The sequence below is a fragment of the Molossus molossus genome, unplaced genomic scaffold, assembly GCF_014108415.1.
Source record: "Molossus molossus isolate mMolMol1 unplaced genomic scaffold, mMolMol1.p scaffold_m16_p_11, whole genome shotgun sequence".
NCBI classification, from domain to species: domain Eukaryota; kingdom Metazoa; phylum Chordata; class Mammalia; order Chiroptera; family Molossidae; genus Molossus; species Molossus molossus.
Window position 1 is genome coordinate 94,535,982 of NW_023425346.1, and position 20,696 is coordinate 94,556,677.

General features: G+C 42.5%; 1 protein-coding gene and 1 non-coding gene across 2 annotated transcripts in view; one reads left to right on the forward strand and one right to left on the reverse strand.

Moving 5' to 3' along the window:
* The window catches only part of MOGAT1 (monoacylglycerol O-acyltransferase 1), a 30,801-nt gene that overhangs the window by 8,697 nt on the left and 1,408 nt on the right, over nucleotides 1-20,696 (forward strand). Inside the window, exons 2-5 of the mRNA XM_036254512.1 lie at nucleotides 8,112-8,290; nucleotides 8,892-9,096; nucleotides 12,878-13,052; nucleotides 13,731-13,930. Coding sequence (XP_036110405.1) covers nucleotides 8,112-8,290; nucleotides 8,892-9,096; nucleotides 12,878-13,052; nucleotides 13,731-13,930 — 759 coding nt within the window. The remainder of the gene's footprint in view (nucleotides 1-8,111; nucleotides 8,291-8,891; nucleotides 9,097-12,877; nucleotides 13,053-13,730; nucleotides 13,931-20,696) is intronic.
* On the reverse strand, nucleotides 140-271 carry LOC118625932. The gene has a single exon (XR_004958781.1). It is a non-coding gene; the product is annotated as a U11 spliceosomal RNA (small nuclear RNA).

A 20,696-nucleotide genomic window follows, 5' to 3' on the forward strand; every position in this document is an offset into this window, starting at 1 on the left:
AAAAGCAGTGTGAAACGGACCCACGTATGAAGAAGAGTGGGCTGCAAGTGTCTGAAGGGGTCTTAGATGTATACTTCAGCCTTTTAATCCAGGAATTTTAAAAATCAGAAGACTGTTGCACTTATATTCGTTTTTTTCGGTGGGCACCAGGACCAACGATCACCAACTGTCCAAGTACCAAAAAGTATGCTTCCGAAATCTCTTGATGTCGATTCTGCACGTAGAACGGTCAAGCTGCCCTGCATGTGCTGCTCACGACAGAGCCCTCTTTTCACACTTACATTCTTATATTCGGCAGATGGCTCGGTGTCTTGGAATATAGTGCCTCAGGAATAAGAAGGCAGAGGATGTGATGGGCTGAGGATTTTGCTTGCCTCTGAATTCCATTTTCTCTCTCCATGCATAGATCATTATATCCTAGAAGTGTAGAAACCATTTTCATAGGGGAAAATTGAAATCTTCTTGGATACAAATGGGAAGAATATACATATAATTTAAGTATTTTAAATTATCTATTTCTTTTTTAAAAAATATGTTTTATTGATTTTTTTAGAAAGAGAGGAAGGGAGAGAGAGAGAGAGAAACATCGATGTGAGAGAGAAACATCGATCAGCTGCCTCCTGCACACCCCCTTCTGGGGATTGAGCCTGAAACTAGGGCATGTGCCCTGATGGGAAATTGAACCAGGACCTCTCAGTCCCTGGGATGACTCTCAATCCACTGAGCCACACTAGCTGGGCTTCTTTCTTCCTTCCTTCCTTCCTTCCTTTCTTTTTTTCTTTCTTTCTTTTTTTTTTTTCTTACCTGAGGACATTTTTGCATCTATCTTCAGATAGAGCGGGAAGGAGGGAGGGAGGAAGAGAGAGAGAGAAACATCGATGTGAGAGACACACATCAACTGATTGCCACCTACACAACCCCAAATGGCACTGGGGACAAACTGCAACTGAGGTACATGCCCTTAGTGGGAACTGAACCCGGGTCTCTGTCCTCAGGCCGACGCTCTAACCACTGAGACAAACTGGCCAGGGAAAGTTATTTCTTAATGTTAATCACTAATGCAAGTAAATAAACTTTCAATAGTTTTCACAATGTTTCTTTTTCTGCTGCAGTTTGCTCATGGAAATTTAATTGAATTGTGTTAAAGATGAGAATATTCTTATAAAAGTAGATTTGTCCTGCAAAGTTTTGTTTAGTCTGCCCCCTTTTAGTGGAGCCATTTTATTTCTTTTTTAAAAATGAATTTTTGGTTATAATTTATGCTAGTTATTTAAACAGTTGGAAAATGTAGAAGAGCTTTTAGAAGAGATGAGAAAAAATTTCATATTCCCATCCAGAGATAACTATTGTTAATTTTTTTGTATATTCCTTTCCTCGTGTATACCTATTTTTAAAGTTTTATTTTAATCAAAATAATATGTGCCCTGGAAAACAAATCAAATCACATTGGGTTGAACCGTATGAAATTGATGTTTTGTTTTGTTTTTCTTTATTGATTTTAGAGAGAGAGAAAGGGAGAAGAAGAGAAAGATAGAAACATCGATGAGAGAGAACATCAGTTGGCCGCCTCCTGCATGCCCCCAATAGGGATTTGGCCCACAACCTGGGCATGTGCCCTTACCAGGAATTGAACCAGTGGCTTCTTGGTGCATGGGTCAGTGCTCAATCACTGAGCCACACTGGCAGGGCATGAAATTGGTATTTTTGAAGGTCTGAAGCATTCAATGGTAGCTGGTAACTAACTTTTTTTTTTTTATCCTCACCCAAGGACATTTTTCCATTTTTTTGTTCAGGTAGAGTGGGAATGAGAGAGAGGAACAGAGAGAGAGAGAAACATCGATGTGAAAGGAACACATCGAGTGGCTGCCACCCGCACAACCGACAGGGCCGGGAACAAACTGCAACCGAGGTACGCGCCCTTAGCGGGAACCGAACCCGGGTCTCTCAGAACCGGAGGCCGACGCTCTAACCGCTGAACCAAACTGGCCAGGGCTGGTAACTAACATTTATTGAGAGTTCCCTCTGTGCCGTCATTGTTCTGAAGGCTTTCTCTGTGTTATTTTATTAGTTTCACTGACCAATTATTTTTTCATAAAACTATTTTCCATATTTTTTCATATTAAAATGTACCATCTTAAATTTTGCAAAACCAGTAGAGACTCGATCTCTACCTGTAAGAACTCAAAAGGATGTATCGGTTTATACACATCAGGTCTTTGGCTGGAGAAGTGCCTGAAGGCAAAGTGTGCTATTAGGATTCATTTACTTTTCGAATTCTGCTAACACCCCTGGAGCATTTGTCATGGGTCAGACACCGTACAGTGCCTTGTTCAGCACAATTTCACTGGTCGTGAGTATCCAGGAGAGTGCATTGGAGTCAGAGGGGTGGACACAGCAGAGGAAGATCATTATTTCAGGGTGATGGGAAGGGTCCACATAAGCACTGGAGGACCTGCCATCTCTCAAAGGCCGTAGACCTGGCCACCCTCCTTGCCAAAGTCATTAGTTCATGGGGGTAAAAAAGGAAGCATACATTCCTGATTTTGCTAGAGTACTTCTTTTCTATAAAGCTGGGAATACCTAAATACTGGATCAATTGTTACATCTACTTGTAACAATTGACAAGTCAAGACTTTCTGCACATGTCGGTCCCTTTGAGGTTCCTCCTCTTTCCCAGCCGGGCAGCCGTGCCTACCTGCTGTGCTTCTCATCAGTTCTAGGTGCGAGTCCTAATTTGCCCCACCTTTTAATTTTAGATATTTCCCAACTTATAGAATTATTGAAAAATAGTTCAGCAAAGATTGTTTTTACTTAGATTCACCACCTCTTAGCATTTTGCCACATTTGCTTTCTCTCTGTGTGTGCACGCACGCACACACACATACACACGTACATACTTTGCTGTTATTGTTGCTGTTGAACCATTTGAAAATAAGAAATTAAGTTGTAGACGTCACTGCTCTTCATCCCTAAATACCTTAGAGTATGTCTCCTGAAAAGAAGGATTTTGTACAGAATCACAATCCCATTATCATCTTCAAGAAGTTGATCATAGGTACAATAATCTTATTTAATATGTGGTTTAGCCTGGGTGGTGTGCTCAGTGGTTGAGCATCGACCCATGCACCAAGAGGTTGCTGGTTCCATTCCAATCCAGGGCACAGGCCCAGGTTGTGGGCCCGATCCCCAGTGTGGGGGACATGCAGGAGGCAGCCAATCAATGTTCTCTCATCAGTGTTTCTATCTCTCTCTCTCCCTCTCCCTTCCTCTCTCTCTAAAATCAATAAAGAAAAAAAATAATTTGTTTAAATATGTGGTTTATATTCAGTTCCCTAATTATCTTCACATTTTCCTTTAAAGTGAACAGTTTCTATACCTTTTATTTGTTCTTCAATCTTTTATAAAGATTAGAAAAATAAAAAAATAAAAAAGACAGCCCCAGCTAATTATCTTGTAGCATGTCCCCCAGACTGGAGTGGACTAATTATGCTCCCGTGACTAGTCTGGGGTTAACATTTTGGGTAAGAAGAGCAGGAAGGTGAGGAGGTATGTATTCCGTTAGAGCACATCAAGAGGCACAGGTCATGTTGTGACTGGACGGTTGCTGTTAACTGTAACGGCGACGCACACGCTTGCGCGAGCTTTATTTGCTTCTGACTCTTCACTGTTAAAGTGAGTGGGGCATGGTGGCCCTAGTCACAGTAGCCAACAGGTGGAAACAACCCAAATGTGCACCCACAGATGGATGGATGGATATATCCATACATGGGAACATTATTCAGCCATAAAAAGGAATGAAGTACTGGGACATGCTACCACATGGTGAACCTCAAAAACTTGATGTCTAGCCTTGGCCAGTGTGGCTCAGTTGGTTGGAGTGTCGTCTTATATACCAAAAGGTGGCAGGTTCAATTCCCAGTCAGGGCACATACTCAGGTTGCATGTGGTCAGGATGTGTACAGGAGGTGGCTGATCGATGTTTCTTATATCAATGTTTCTCTCTCTCTCTCTCCCCCCACTAAAATAAATTTTAAAAAATGATGTCTAGAAAAGATTACATATCAGATCCTTCAGTCTATATGAAATATCTAGGGTAGGTAAATCCATAGGCACAGAATGCAGATTATTGGTTGCATTAATCAATAATTAATGGAATAACTGCTTAATGCGTGCAGGGTTTTACTTTGGAATGATGTTATATGCATTTCACCTCAAAAAAAAAAAAACAAAAAACAGTGGGAAGCTGGTTCCTCGACAGTGTTGAGAAAGTTGACCTGTGGTTTTCATCCAGGATGCACCTAAGCCAAGGCAGCTGAAATTCAGGCCTTCGACGTAACTTGGTTTACGAATCCAGACCCTTTTAGCAGGTATCAACCTTGGCTTTGAAAGCTGTACAATATATTGGAATAGACTTTGTATCTTTCTTGTCTCTTTGACCTCCAATGTAGAAGAATCATGTTACCTTGGATTGCTTAATGAGATAAAAATAGAACATAGAGGTGATCCCTTCACCTAGTTTCTGTAGCGTTTTCTACTTTCGATCCAATGTAGGATCAAGGGATTAAAACAACTTTTTTGGTGCTGTTTATGATTGGAGCTTTAAAAGAATGTATACGATGCGTGGAATGGGAGTTTAAATTAGAACAACTCCTTTAGATATTAATGTGTATCAAGTGGCAGAGATGTTTCTGCTTAGTGCTCCAGTATTTGACTTACTGTCCTGTGGAAGTAGATAAAAAACTAGGGAAACTTTACACAAATGTAAGTTTATGGAGAAAATTTGTGAGAAGCCCAAAAGTTCAAAAAGGAAAGAATGGTTGATTTAGCACTGATAAACGTTATTAAAAATAACATTTATGAAAGTTATATTACCACATTCACAATACCAAACAGCTAATGTAAGATCAGTGTAAGTGATAAAATACAGAATGAAAAATATATATGATCAGTCATGTTAAAGAAATATAACCTGTTCCTAGGGAAAAAAGACCACAGGGAAAGTTTTTTCATTTTTATTGTATTAAATTTATTGAGGTGATGTTGGTTAATAAGATTATCTAAGTTCCAAGTGTGCAGTTCTATAGTACATCATCTGTATATTGCATTGTGTACTCACCAGCCAAAGTCTCTTTCTGTCATCATATATTTGACCCCCTTTACCCTCTTTTACCTCCCTCTTTCCCTCTGGCAACCACCATTCTGTTGTTCGTGTGTATGAGTTTGTGTTGTTGTTGTTTTGTTTTGTTTGTTCATTTGTTGCTGTCTGTTTTATATGCCACATATGAGTGAAATCGTATGGTTCTTGTCCTTTTGCACCTGACTTACTTCGCTTAGCATGTTATTCTCAGGATCCAGCCACGTTGTCGCAAATGACAGTATTTTATCTTTTCTTATGGCTGAGTAGTATTCCATTGCATGCATGTACCATTCCTTCTTTATGCTATCATCCATCGAAGGACACTTAGTCTGCTTCCATGTCTTGGCCACTGTGAATAATGCTGCAATGAACATAGAGGTGCATACAAGGAAATTTTTAACTAATTTTTGTTGGGTGACCAGAATATGGGTAACATTTTGTCCGTTTCTACTTTTACCTTCCCCAAATGTGTAATAGTAAAAAGATTACTGTAACAGTGGCCCCCACTTGTCAAAGGCTTGCTCTGTGCCCGGCACTGCAGCACCTCTGTGCTTGGTCCCTCCACAGCCTTTGAGAGGCTCTGTTATTAGCCTGTTTCACAGGTAAAGGAATCGAGGCTACATGCCTCGCGTCAGGCATTCAGTCGAAGGCAGATTCCAACACAAAGAGTCCAATTTAGATCCATATCTTAACATTATACATGCAAAACCTATGATGAATGTTAAAGAGATATGCAATGTGTATTCAAGTAGAGGACACGTGTAGTTGGGTGAGCGGAACTCTGAAATTAGTAGCTGGGGAACTTTATTGCTGGATCTCCTCTCTCGACTCTGTGGTTGAAATGAAATAAATTTGCTTCTGGGCTGCCCTGGCAGGTTTGGCTCAGCGGTTAGAGGGTTGGCCTGCGGTCTACAGAGACCCGGGTTCGGTTCCCGCTAAGGGCATGTACTTCGGCTGCAGTTTGTCCCCGGCCCTGGTCAGGTCGTGCGGGTGGCGGCCTCTCGATGTGTCCCTTTCACGTCGATGTTTCTCTCTCTCTTCCTCTCTCTCCCTCCCACTCTATCTGAACAAAATATCGAAAAATGTCCTCGGGTGAGGATAAAAAAAAAAAATAATTTGCTTCTGGGCTCAGTTTCTCTATTGTTATAGTAAAAAAAAAATCTCATTTGCCTGAGTCTTTATGCTTATGGACCTACTTATGCACATGTATTTAATACTTATAAGTTTATGGTGTTGTTGCATTAACTGGGGATGGTTTTTTGTGTGTAAAACTAGTGCATGGGTTTAGGGATGAGGCAGGTCCAGGAACAAGTCCTCTGGACACAGCAGCACAATGGGACTGGAATATGTACCTCCAGGGCTGCGGAAAGGAGTAAGCGAGATTCCCTGTGGGAGATGCTCACTCCTCAGTCTCTCTTCTCTCCCTCCCTGCTCTTAGCTCGCCTGCTCTCGCCTGGAGTACAACATAATGAGAACTGCCTAAGTTTCTTGTACATTTTTTGCACATTTTTGTAAAATAAACAGAATTAACCAGTGGTGGTAAGTTGTCAGCAGTCAGGTCTGGAGAGAGGGAAGTAGGTGAATTGAAATAGAATGATCCTGGTCGGGTGTCAGCGCCAAGGACACTCTTTTGGCCTTGTTTCTGGACTCATGGAAACTTTGCTGGCAGTTCAGGAATGCAACACAACAACCCGCAGAGGGTGCAGGGCACATGCCTCCTTACTGCGTTTACCTTTAACCCGCCCTGGAGAGAGCAAATCAGTCCTCTGATGGGGCTCAATTATGTTTGAGTTCACTCCATACCGGGAAATGTATTGATTTATATATTCCCAGAAAAAAAATATATATATGTATATATATGTGTGTGTGTATATACACACACACACACACACACACACGTACATGTTCTGATTTGGGGAAAAAATCTATATCTGTAAAACAATAGGTCAAGGTCCTGTAACTCAGACACTGTGATGGGTCGTGTGGAAACAAAACTCTTTGTAACCAGGTTGCGAGAGAGTGGATAGGAGTTTAAGGCACTGAAGTCAGCGCTGAGTGAGCGCCTGGGCACATCATAGCAGAGGAAGAGGCAGTGGTACTCCTTAGAGTACTAGCAATAGCTGGCATTTACTGAGCACCCTCTATGTGCCAGGCTTTATGTCTTCATGCTCCCTCTCCTCTCGTTGATGTCTTTCTCCATTTAGAAATACATTTTAGTGTACTATGTAGTACAGACATAAGAAGGAAGTCTCTAGCTTAGCGTAATGTATTACTTTAAGGCATGCGTTCTTGTCACTACTACCCAGGTCAAGCATTTGCCTCATTAAGTGCATGAATAATTTGGATTTTGCTCTGTCATTGTGAAATGTTGCAAGTAGTGATCGAGGAGCTAAGACACAAAGCGCCCCTCCTATGCTATTTCTCTCTGGCAATAGTTCCTGAAAATGAAATTTGTCACTAGCATGTGCCCCTGTGTGGGCGCATGAATAATGGCTGCTCAGTCAAGGTGAACACCTGTTGTAGGAAGTCCTCTGCATCCCTCCTGTCAGTGATGATCATCACCCCCTCCCCCCCATATCTCATGTCAGGGAGGTAGCGTGAACTTTGAATGTAGGCAGATCAACCACTTACGTTCTATGTGGTTTGTGCAATTTGACCCTCTCTAAGCCTCCGCTGTCTCTTCTATAAAAAGGACATTAAGAATACTGTGGCTACTTCATTGATACTGTGGGGATATGAGGATTAAATGGAAATATTTTGGCAGAATACACAATACAATATTTGGTATATAGTAAACATCCAATAAATGTCAAGTAATACTATGTCATCGCTGTCTTGTTTTATTACACACTTGAACTGAGGCTCAGTTTAACAACCTTTGTATGTATTAAATCCCTCTTGCTGGGCCAGTGATTAGATAGTAGTGAGCAGGTACTGATGGACCCTGACTCCTGAGGTCTTCCCTTTCTTGCAGCGGAGGTGTGCATTGGAGTCCTCTTGCTACTGATCGTGTACAACTACTGGTTCCTATACATCCCTTACTTGACGTGGCTCTACTTTGACTGGCGCACCCCAGAGCAAGGAGGCAGGAGGTCCAACTGGGTCAGAAGCTGGACCGTTTGGAAGTACTTTAAGGACTATTTTCCAATTCATGTGAGTAGACTTGTTTTACATAGTACGATTTTGAGCTGGGAGAAGAATAAAACATTTTTATTACATATATTTCAAGCTCTTCCCCTTTTAGAGTGAGAAAGCCTACAAGTTAGCACAAATTACTAAATGGACTGTGAGCTGAGACAAAATTTTGAAGGCTATTGTGAGGGGCTCTGGGTTCAGGAAATAGTTAAAAATTTGGGGAGCGCCCTGCTGGTGTGGCTCGGTGGACTGTCATCCATGGACTGAGAGGTCCCGGTTTGATTCTTGGTTGGGGTACATGCCTGGGTTGCAGGCTCGATCCCCAGAACGGGGCATGCAGGAGGCAGCCGATCGATGTTTCTCTCTCCCATCGATGTTTCTCTCTCCCTTCCCCTCTCTTTCTAAATCAATAAAAACACATTTAAAAAAAAAATTGGGGGAACAGCTTTAACTCAGTAAATGAAAGCAAGTCATATTGTCTATTTCCTCTTTTTAAAATTGTTATTATTATGTATTTATTTCCCCTTGACATAAGAACTAATCATGAGTGATTTTGTTTCTTCCTGGAAAGTAATCAGGGAATATTTAAAAAAATTTTTTTGATATACATGTGTTGTAGCTCATCAAAACTGAGGATTTGGATCCAAGTCACAACTACATATTTGGGTTTCACCCCCATGGAGTGCTGGTGGCTGGAGCCTTTGGAAATTTTTGTACAAATTATTCGGACTTCAAGAAGCTGTTTTCCGGCTTCACTGCGTATCTCCACGTGCTTCCCATTTGGTTCCGGTGTCCTCTCTTCCGAGAATACCTGATGAGCAGTGGTGAGTGAAGGCAGATTGCTGTTTCTGCCTTGGTCTAGGGAAACAGGACCACACAGAACGGCCCCCCTCAAACCCAGTGGGGGTTGAAATTTCCTAGGGTCTTTACCCTGATTTGGCGCTTTGGATGTTCTTTGTGTGTTTCTTGCCTCCCCCACTTGGCGATTAGTGCAGACTGTCCTTTGTCCTGTGCCACCCTCGTGTTTAGCATACTGCCTGGAATACAGGGATGTTCAATAGACGTGAGTTAAATGAAAAAATAAATTGGTGAGTGCATTTTGTGTATTCGGATGTGGTAGAGAGAATCCAATAAGTGGTAAATTGCACCTTCAGAAAGGTGCCATGTATATACCTTTGTGACTATCAGAGATGAATAATGTCCTCCGATATGTCTTGAAGTAATGACAGTATGTAAACGAAACATAAAAGAAATAAACATAATCTGCTATCTTTTCCTTCCCAGATTAAATATAACGGATCAGAAATAAGAGTTTGTTGTACTTCGCTACTGTGAACTAGTGGAAGGCTCTGTTGCATGAAGTTGTAATTCTGCCAGCTCTGAGGACAGTTTTAGCTGAAATGCCATACGGATTCGATATGAGTGTGTGCAGAAGGGTTGGCTTGTGTCCCCTGCCTTCACCTCAACTTAAGAGGCTCAATTTGTTCGCTTTTCCAATTGGACCAAATTACTCACTAACCGTAAACTACAGTAACTGAGAGAGCACTTTCTGTTTATGACCATTGTATAGGTTTATCGTTATTGTCTTTGCATTTCTTGGATATGAAGGAAGGTGGATAGTCTCTTTTTTGAAAAAATTCCAATTTCAGGATCAATAAATGGCATATTAAGAGATAGAATATTTCATGGTCTTCCAGGTTTTCATTACTTCCTAGTAATCCATCAAGTCTCCGTTGTCATAAATACCTGGTAGGAATCCCCAAGTACTAAAGGACCAGGATCCATGGCTGGATTTTTGGTTCTATGGACTTTCTCCCAAATGACTGGGTCTCACTGTCCAGTCAAGGCTGCCACTGCACGTGGCCTCTAGAGGGTGCTCTACACCCCCAAACTACTGCAGAGGAAAAATACCCTTTTCCTTGTTTAGCAAACGTTGGGTTAGAGATTGTTTTCTCTTATATTGACTGTATTGGGTGCCATTGGTTAATAAAATTATACAGGTTTCAGGGGTACAATTCTATAATACACCATCTGTATATTGTATTATGTGTTCATCACCCCAAGTCAAGTCTCCTTCCATCACCATTTGTCCCCCTTTATCTTCTTCTACCTCCCCCACCCCATTCCCTCTGGTAATCACCATACTGTTGTCTGTGTTTGTGAGTTGTTGTTTTTTTTCCTTAATCTCTTTACCCTTTTCACACACACACACACACACCCACCTCCTCCTTCCCCTCTGACAGCTGTCAGTCTGTTCTCTGTGAGTCTCTTTCTATTTTGTTTGTTAACTTCCCTTTGCGACAGCATGGATGGGCCTGGAGAGCATTATGCTAAGTGAAATAAGCCAGTCAGAGAAAGACAAGTACACTGATTGCACTCCTATGTGGAATCTAATGAACAAAGTAAACTAGCAAACAAATTAGAGTTTTAAAAAAGAAAATTCAAGGGAAACTTTCAAAAAAATTTTCGAAACAGCACAGACATATATTTACAGTATATAATCGCCGATTCAAAGTAGAGCCATCGGTGAGTTTGAATAGCGTAACTGAGAGCAGGTGTGGCAAACTCGTGGCACAGGAGATGCAGGTACACCCTCTCCATTGCGCGTCAGATACAAATACTCAGCCTTACCGTCTTTCTCCATGTAGAGCCCCCACAGCCACTGCTGTTCGGTAGAGTCGGCATTTGAGGTGAAACCTGTCTGCTCTCACTGGCTTAGGACCCCAGGAGATCTTTCCCTTTGCTGTAACCTAAGAGGTCCTACAAATTAAATAAATGGTACACTTACGCAATGGAATACTACTTGCCTGTAAAAAAGAAGGAAATCTTATCTTTTCAACAGCATGGATGGGCCTGGGCATTATTATGCTGAGTGAAATCAGCACGTCAGAGAAAGACCAGCACCATATGATTTCATTTATATGTGGAATCTAATGAACAAAATAGAAACAGACTCCTAGATACAGAGAATAGGGGCAGGGGGGTAAAAAAAAAGGTGAAGGGACTGCCTGGCCAGTGTGGCTCAGTGGTTGAGCATCGACCCACGCACCAAGAGGTCGCCAGTTCGATTCCCGGTCAGGGCACATGCCCAGGCTGTGGGCCTGATCCCCAGTGAGGGGCATGCAGGAGGCGGCCAGTCGATGTTCTGTCTCATCAATGTCTCTCTCTCTCTCTCTCTCTCAAATCAATAAAGGAAAAAAACATAAAAAAATAAAGTGAAGGGATTAAGTAAAAACAAAAATATAGACAACAGTATGGTGATTATCAGAGAGAAAGGGGGTGGAGGGTAAAGGAGGGATAAATGGTGACGGAAAGAGACTTGACTTTGGGTGTGAACACACAATACAATATACAGATGATGTATCATAGAATTGTACACTTGAAACATAGGATTTCGTTAACCAATGTAACCTCAATAAATTCAATACACATTTTTTAAAAAGAAAAAACAACAAAATTACAATATCCAGACTTGTAGCCAGTGAGGTTCAGGCTCATCTTGCCTCTGAATTTAGAGAGTTCTCACTCCCTCCCAGAACCTGGTTCTCAGAACAGGCCCTGGTCCGAGGCTGTCCATCTGCTCTGTGCCCGCCTCTGTAGCCGTGGCTCTGGGTGGGAAAGACAGGCAGACACGTGCACCAGACCTCCAGTAGTAAATAACCAGTAGGGTTTTAGAGATCCTTTGCTGTCAGGCATCTGTTTGGCTCTTACTCAAGAGATTTCTGTGGCTCTAGGCCATTGGAAGTCCTGCTTCCAAATGCTTCCTCTTGACTCATTTTGGCGAATAGGTTCCCAGCAGGTGTCAGCCGGAGCTCACATTGTGTTTCAAGGCTCCTGTCCCCTCTCCTCTGCGTTAAGGCTGGGCAGGTAGTGGAGATCAGATCACAACCGGCTTAGACACCGTGCAGCGGACTTTAGATTTTATCTTGTAGGTACGTCATGGGAACATTTGAGGGATTTTGAGTAAAAGAGCCACCTGACTGGATTTTACATGTTAGAAAGATCATCCAGACAGGAGATACATCGGAGGGCAGTGAGCCCGTGGACTGTGGTGATGGAAGGGCTTGTTGCCATGATCAGGGACAGGTGCTGAGGGCTCAGCTGGCACAGAGATGGTGGCCGTGGAAACCCATAGGGGATTAATATAAAAAGTAGTTGATGGATTCAACAAGACTTAGTGATTGATTCAGCCTCATAAAGGCAGCATCTGGTGATATCGTCATCAGCACCTAGCAGGGGGTCTCGCCTGTGCCTGTGCTCAGTAAATGCTTTTGAATGGAGGAGGGATGAGTCAGCATGGGGCTGAGAAGAGGGGATTACACATGGGACTTGGCTCCTGACCTGAGTGACGGGATAGGTGGTGGAGCCATTCAGCATGATAGGGAATGTTGGACAAGAACAACTCTGATCAAGAATTTAATTCAGTGGGTTTGGGAACCTGGAATTTGAGGGGTCTTTGAGCTGTCAAGGTAGACAGAGCACTCCAAATCTAAGCAGCGTAGGAAATCTTGTTAGATGTTCACTGATGCCACAGAATTTTGTGATGAAAATGTTTTAATTTTTAAGAGAGAGCAAGTAGTTACATTTCTTGTTTTCTTCACCAAGGGCCAGTGTCAGTTTCCAAGAAAAGCGTGTCCCACGTGCTGAGCAAAGAGGGAGGTGGGAACATCTCCATCATTGTCCTGGGGGGTGCGGAGGAGTCACTGGATGCCCATCCCGGGAGTTTCACACTGTTCATCCGCCAGCGGAAAGGATTTGTGAAAATTGCTTTGACCCATGGGTAAGTGGCTTTTCATTTCCGATGACTGGGTCCGGGAAGCTAAGACATCATGAAACGAGCACAGAGAAGTAAAGTGGTTTTGGTAGCCCTTAAGGACAGTCCTCCTCCTCATTGACCTTCCCACCAAGGCAGCCTAGTGCCATGGCAGCCAGCAACCAGACTTTCTTTAAAAGCAAAGACACAAAAAACATACAAGATGTCCAGCCAAATGGACAAAGGAACCATGGCCAAAACAATAGAGGAGAAGAATTTCAAGTGTAAGTCAGTCTCTGCGTGTGGAGCATGGAGTTGGTAGTATAGTAGTTAATAGTATAGGGAGGCTTGGGGACATAAAGAATTGTTAGAAATCTGTTGTACTGCCCGACCAGTGTGGTTTAGTGGATTGAGTGTCATCCCATGGACTGAGAGGTCCCAGTTCAATTCCTGGTCAGGGCACATGCCTGGGTTTTGGGCTCGATCTCCAGTAGGGGGCGTGCAGGAGGAAGCCGATCCATGTATCTCTCTCACATTGATGTTTCTCTCTCTCTCTTCCTTCCTTTTTCTCTAAAAAAAATCAATGAAAACATTAAAAAAAGAAAGAAAGAAATCTGTTGCAAAGTCAGTTGAACAGAATAATGTTTTTAAATCCTTTTCATTGAAATTTCTTATTCTTTCTCCCTTTCTTTTTGTTATTTGCAGTGCTTATTTGGTTCCAGTGTTTTCTTTCGGTGAAAACGAACTATTTAAACAAGTGAGCAACCCTGAAGGCTCGTTGCTTCGAACTGTGCAGGATAAACTACAGAAGGTCATGGGGTTTGCTCTGCCGCTGTTCCACGCCAGAGGGGTTTTCCAGTACAACTTCGGCCTGGTGCCCTACAGGAAACCCATTCACACTGTCGGTATGTACTGCGAAGATGTGCGCTTGTCACAATGAGTACAAGTATTGTCTTACTTTGAGCGTTGTTTATTTTTACTGACCGAGGTGCTAATCCAAGAGAAATGGCTTTGACTCCGAACTCCTTAAAATAACAGTTCTATAGATGTTATTTGAGCTTCATGTCTAGTATGCCTGTAATTTATAAAATGACTGTATTTTCCATTTGAGTGGGAATTGATGACTTCCAAGATTACTGCTCTTGAACTACAGGTAGACTCCAATTATAGAAATAAAATGTCTAATCCTCTAGGTTGAAACCATTTCTTTGTAGCAATAGATTGTAACATAGCAATTCTTTGATGAAGAAGTTACATCAGAATCTATTAATATATGCAAATTTCTGTATAAAAGATGGTTTCATCATGTTCAATGCACACAGGCATTGGTTTCTATATCAAATGCATTCTTTTTTTTTGCAACTTAGCTATGTTTATGTATATTCTAATATAGACTGATTTTTATTTATAAAAGTTGCATGTTTAGGGGAATGGAGGTGGGGAGTGGGGTGACAGACCACATTGATAAAATGACAAAGAAGGAAAGTAATTAGCTCCTTAGGTCAAAAGGAAGTACAGAGTTGAAAATGAGAAAGAGTTGAGTCAGGTGCTAATAACAGAATTAACCAAAATTATATACTTCCTAGGAAACTTGAAATAATAGCTTCACCATTGATAGCCCATGAAATGAAATTTAAATGTTTTCTTTTAAGGTCTGTTTCATCAGAATGGGATTTTACTGCTGCTAGTTTATAAGAGCTTTGCATTTCATATGCAGTCACATGACATTTTTAGATGCCATACATATATACATGTATATATATATATATATATATATACACATATATATACACACGTGTGTGTGTGTGTGTGTATTTCTTTTTTTTTTTTCAATCCTCACCCGAGGAGATTTTTCTATTTATTTTTAGATAGACTGGGAGGGAGGGAGAGAGAAGGAAAAAGAGAGCAACATTAATGTGAGAGGGACACATCGTACGGTTGCCTCCCACATGACCTGACCAGGGCCGGGGACAAACCGCAACTGAGGTACGTGCCCTTGACCAGAATCGAACCTGCGACTCTTTGGTTCGAGGGCTGACGCTGTAACCACTGAGCCAGACCGGCCAGGGTTAGATGCTATATTTAATTCAAGGAATATCAGAAGACATTGATCAGTTAGTGTAATAGAAATACTGAGATAAGTTTAAGACTGCACTTTTTTTCCAGGATAAGCTGATTACATTTTTTGGCATATTATTAATTCGTTGTTTTGATATTTATGTGCAAAGTACTGTAATTGGTATTAGGGGGGAATGTAAGGAAAATTGTAACACATGCTTTTAGGAACTGAAAGTTTAAGTATAATACATACGCCCAATGAAATAAGTTGATAATGTTCCAAGCAAGTATATTTTTTCAGGTTAAATGATTATAGTTATCACCTGGTTGGGTTCAACATCTTTTAAATTTTATTTTTAAATTTTTATTGAATATATGGGGGTGACATTGGTTAATAAAATTATGTAGGTTTCAGGGGTACAATTCTGTAATCCATCACCTGTATATCGTATTGTGTGTTCTTTAATACAGCCTGGTGACACCTCTACTGACAAGTAGTTAATTGGTCAAAGGTCATCTCTGGTTTTTACTTGTCTATGTCCAACAGCTTCTCTTAATTTTTTTTTCTTTATTGGTTTTTAGAGAGAGAGAAAGGGAGAGGGAGAGAGAGACAGAAACATCAATGAGAGAGGACATCAATTGGCCGCCTCCTGCATGCCCCCTACTGGGGATTTGGCCCACAACCTCCTGGTGCATGGGGTGATGCTCAACCACTGAGCCACACTGCCTGGGCAAAATCTCTTTTTACAAGTGCATCCCAGTTAGGAATATGGTGAGGAAGGAAGGAAAGAGGTCAGGGTGCTGAGGGAGTAGAGCAGCTCTGAAGCGTGGGGGCCAACTACCCTGCAGGCTGTTCTTCATCTTGGATTGTTGTTTCGTCGTGATTGTGGTGCATGTTGGCAAGAATTCCACAGAAACGGTGTCGTATTCTCCTTCGTGCATCATATTGGAGGCACTCAATGTCACTTTGTCTCATTGTCAACGATGTTGACTTTGATCACCTGGGCAAGCCGTTTGCCAGGTTTCTTCACTGTAAAGATAAATTTACAGATTTATCTATATAACTCTTTATTTGTTTACATGTATGTGCTTTATTTATAAATATAAAGATTTTTTTCTCTTCACTGAGACATAACCGGGAAGTAGTGTTACTTAGAGTCTGTGTACTCATCCTGTTCTTTTTTTTTTTTTATCCTCACCCGAGGATCTTTTTTCACTTATTTTCACATAGAGTGGAAGGAAGGAAGGGAGGGAGGGAGAGAGAGAGAGAGAGAAACATCGACATGAGAGAGACACATGGAGGGGTGCCCCCCGCACTACCCCAACCAGGGCAGGGGACAACCCGCAATTGAGGTACGTGCCCTCGACCGGAATCGAACCCACGACTCAACGGTCCTCAGGCCGACTGTCCAACCGCTGAGCCAAATCGGCCAGGGCCTTATCCTGTTCTTTATCAAACTTATCTTGCTCATTTTAACATCCGTTGATAATTCTCACCTGACTCGGTGTCACAGTCGTGGCTGCCGCCTGGTGAGTCCTAACTGTAGCATTCCTTCTGTGTCATTAACTAGTGTCGTTGCCCACGAGCCCCAGTGTTCGGTTAGTCGCGTTGCCAGCTGCGTCTGCCTGTGGCCCAGAAAGGGATCCAATACCAGCGCTGCCGAACTTCCGCTGGCTTCGTTACCTCCTCAGCCTGTCTTCTGATTTTAGCTGTGATAAAAGTTTGTTTCTATAGGTGTTTGTTTCCTTTTGATTTTCTGGCAACATTGAAAACACACAAACGATGCCATTAAGACGTTGGTCCTTCCCACCTGCAGGCGCACCAAGGTGGCTGCGGCTAACGCTCCACCAGCCACACACGCAGCTGAGACGACACCAAGGAGGTGGTTACTATGCCTGCGCCAGATGTGCACAGGAAGTGGTGTGGGTTTGAGATCTGGCTCGGGGAGACTTAGACTATTTCATTTATCTTCTCCGAGCCTCAGGGTTTGCAGCTCCAAAGAGGAACGATTAGCATTGCCTGTCTTCTCTAACGGCTCCTGGGGCGTGGGGGACCTGCTCTGCCGGGGAGCATGGGGACCCTGCAGGTGCAGGGGAGGAGCGTGGCTTGTTATGAAGAGCAGAAGGCTTCCTGACCCCACTGTGGAGAGCTAGCAAATGGGTTTCACTTTCCCTTGTGAGCATTCCTGTCAAAAGGTTCATCTGAATGGAACAATGGGCATATAATCAGACAAATCCTGAGGCGGGAATTACACAGAACAGCTGGTCTGGACTCTTCCAAAACGTCAGTGTTGTGAAAGACCGAAAGGAGGGAGCGGGCACTCGGGGAGAAACAACGATAAAGGGCATTATTGAGACAGTTGATCAAGTTTGAATGTGGATCAAGTGCAAAATAATAATGTGTAGAGCTTAAATTCCTTGACTGTGATAATGGTGGTGTTCTATGGGACCGTGTTTTTGTTCTCACTCACATGCTGAAATATGTAGGGATAATTAACATGACTGAATCAGTGTTGTCTACGACTTGCAAGTGGGTCTACAAAAATAATAATAATACATATATACATGTATTTGCAGAAGGTTCCAAATTGATGAGTCTAGACTAGAGGAAGGGTATGCAAGTGATGATTGCATTATTTTTTCTGTAGGTTTGAAATGTTTTAAATAAAAAGGGAGAGGGAAGGGATGTACTTTATTTAAATAGAACTGGTTTGAAACCACATGAGGACAAAAGTCACCTCTTGTATTTCAAGTTGTTATTATTTCCCGATGGGAGAGAAAAGCACACGAAGGGATTCTCTGAGACAGAAAGAAAGGAAGAGGAACCTTTCATTGAAATTTTAATTGTAGAGCTTGAGCGAGATAATGTTAAGGGGATCAGTACTGTGCCCAATGTGACGTATAAAGTGCCCACGAAATGTTCATGAGTATGTGGTGTGTGGTGTGTGTGTTTATACATAGATACACACACACTTTTTTTTTTCTTTATTGATTTTAGAGAGAGGAAGGGAGAGGAAGAGAGAGATAGAAACATCGATGAGAGAAAACATCCATTGGCCGCCTCCTGCATTCCCCCCACTGGGGGTCGGGCCCACAGCCTGGGCATGTGCCCTGACCAGGAATCAAACTGGCAACCTCTTGGTGCATGGTCGACACTCAACCACTGAGCCACGCTGGCCAGGCGATACACACACACTGATACTGGGTGTTTTTTGAGCCTTCGTCATAAGCCAGAGATTGAACTTGAACCCAGGTTTCAGCGGGCACCCACATTTGGACTCTTCACAACCCCATTCTGCCACACAGCTCTCCGCCTGTTCTCTCTCTCGTGGGCAGCTCTGTAGCTTCGAGAGAAAGAGTAATTCCTGTGTGAGACCCTTCGACAGAAACTCTGTGGGATGTTCGTAATTATAGAAAAAAGCAGAACAGAGATTTCTCATTGTGAAAGATCTCCTCCTTGCCTCAAAGAGAATGACAGTAATGCCCACCTGTAAGTGTCTCTCCATCTGTGTAAGCAGTGGCTCACAGAGCTGCATGTTCTTCGATAAACACAATGCAGCACCACAGACAGTGGAGCGGGGCCGGTGTGCGAGGCAGTGCGGGCACAGCCAGCCTGGAGCGGTCGGCCGGACTAGGAAATGGAGCACGCGAGCGTGCCAGCCATAAAAAGCTCCGAAACGTGAACAAGACCCCTGAGTCCTTCCTCTGTCACAAGTAGATGTTAGTTGATTTTTCCAGTCGAGGAGTTCTCTTCCCCAGAGCAACTCTTTTTCCTTTGTGTTATAAAAACAGAATTATGCAGCTGTTTGCCATGATCTTGGTTTCATGTGAAAACATTTGTTTTTGTTTTTTTCCTTCTCCTTAGTAATAAATCTCTCCTTTTTGTGGAGAGAGAGACTTCTGGTTTTTCAGGGCTCAGAAGACCCTTCTCAGACTTGCATATTTTTGTTTGTTACCTGTCTTTATCCCTAACATGTAATTGAGAAAGGTTTCTTACTCTCTAATCCAGTCTTGGGTCAGTTTTGTAATGAAGGGCGGGAACACTGGGCTTAAGTCACATTTCCTGTGTGTGTGTGTGTAGTTTAAAAACTTTCAGCATCTCAGCTTCTCTACATGTAAATAAGAAAGGCGAGTATGACGATGTCTCAACCTTTAAAGGGAAAGGTCTTATGATGATAAATTCAATACAGTGGGCATATTTGAGCCCTCTGGGAGAACTGTCTGAAACATAATAAAACCATTAATAAGAAAAGAACAGAATGAAGTGAACTGTCAGAGAGCACATAGAAAATAAGACTCAACTTCAGAATCCACAGGTCCTAAATAAAGTAAGCTGGGAACAAGGCACCGCATCTTCTTCAGTGATTACGTCTATATGCCCCTCCCACCCTGAGGAGCTCGTTGCCCTGGCCTCTCCCTGGGATAATTCCACTAAGAAAACTGAAGCTTTTTCTATAAAATCCGGAATGTGCTGGTAGGTTGACATGTAGATTTCTCAGTTTTTTCCTCAAACAACGAAGTTCAGAGCTGAAAGGAAGCGACAGTCTTCCTAGTTGTACTCATGTCCCCTTGAGAGTCCCGGCCAGGGAGGAAGGTGCTTCTTAGCTCCTGAGTTGTGCTTGCGGGTGAGCCGCCGCACTGCACCTGGACCAGCCTGGCCTCTCCGCGCATCACCAGCTCCCACTTCTGCCCTTCACCGCGTCTGCCTCGGTGCCTGTTTCCAACCACAACCGACGGCCAGACGACCGGTTATGTTTCTAGTTCTTTGTGTTAAATGACAGAGGACTGGTGTGTGACATCCAGACTGTCAAAGAAAACTGTACACGAAGTCGTAGAGGCTACATCTAGTTTAAAAGGTAGAAAGTAGAGAATATTAATGTTGCAGTAAGGATGTGTGTGTGTGTGTGTGCGCGTGTACCTTGGTTATCCCTTAACTAACCACCTTCTGTTACTGACATGGATTCAAGCTTTGGATGTAGCACAGAGGGACTCAGGATGGGCAAAAGAAATATCCTTCTCTGTGAGTTCTATTCTATTGCCTACAGCCCCACTTGACCTCATCGTGCCCACGCTAATAAAAGGTAGTAAGCAGTTTGCTGCCCAGCTGGTCAGGGAACATCCTGCACATTTTAAACCCTTGGCATCAGTAGCAGCGTCAGACCAGCAGAGGGCGCAGTGAGTAAAGGACCCTGGAGAGCGAGAAGCCATGTGTACCTCTCTACATTCTCTCAAGTCTGAGACAAGTGAGATAAAAGTCATTTATTATATAAACGCCTTTTAATATATGTATAGAAATAGCCAGTTTTTAAAAAATTATGATTTAATCTTTAATTTTATAGGTAAGACATAAATGTATTCTCATTGTAGAACATTTACACAATACAGATAAAGTGAAAGTTCCCTTATTTCTCCTTCCTTGTTTGAGGTAATAGTTATCAGTCTCTCTTTCCAGACTTCTTAAACACACAAAAAGCTTATAATTCACCTAGAAATAGAATTTTTTCTCATAAATGGGCTCATGATTTTTTTTACAACTTTTCCCCCACTCAATACATTTTAGACATCTCTGTGTGTCCATACATATACATTATTTCATTTTTTAAAAGTGAAGTA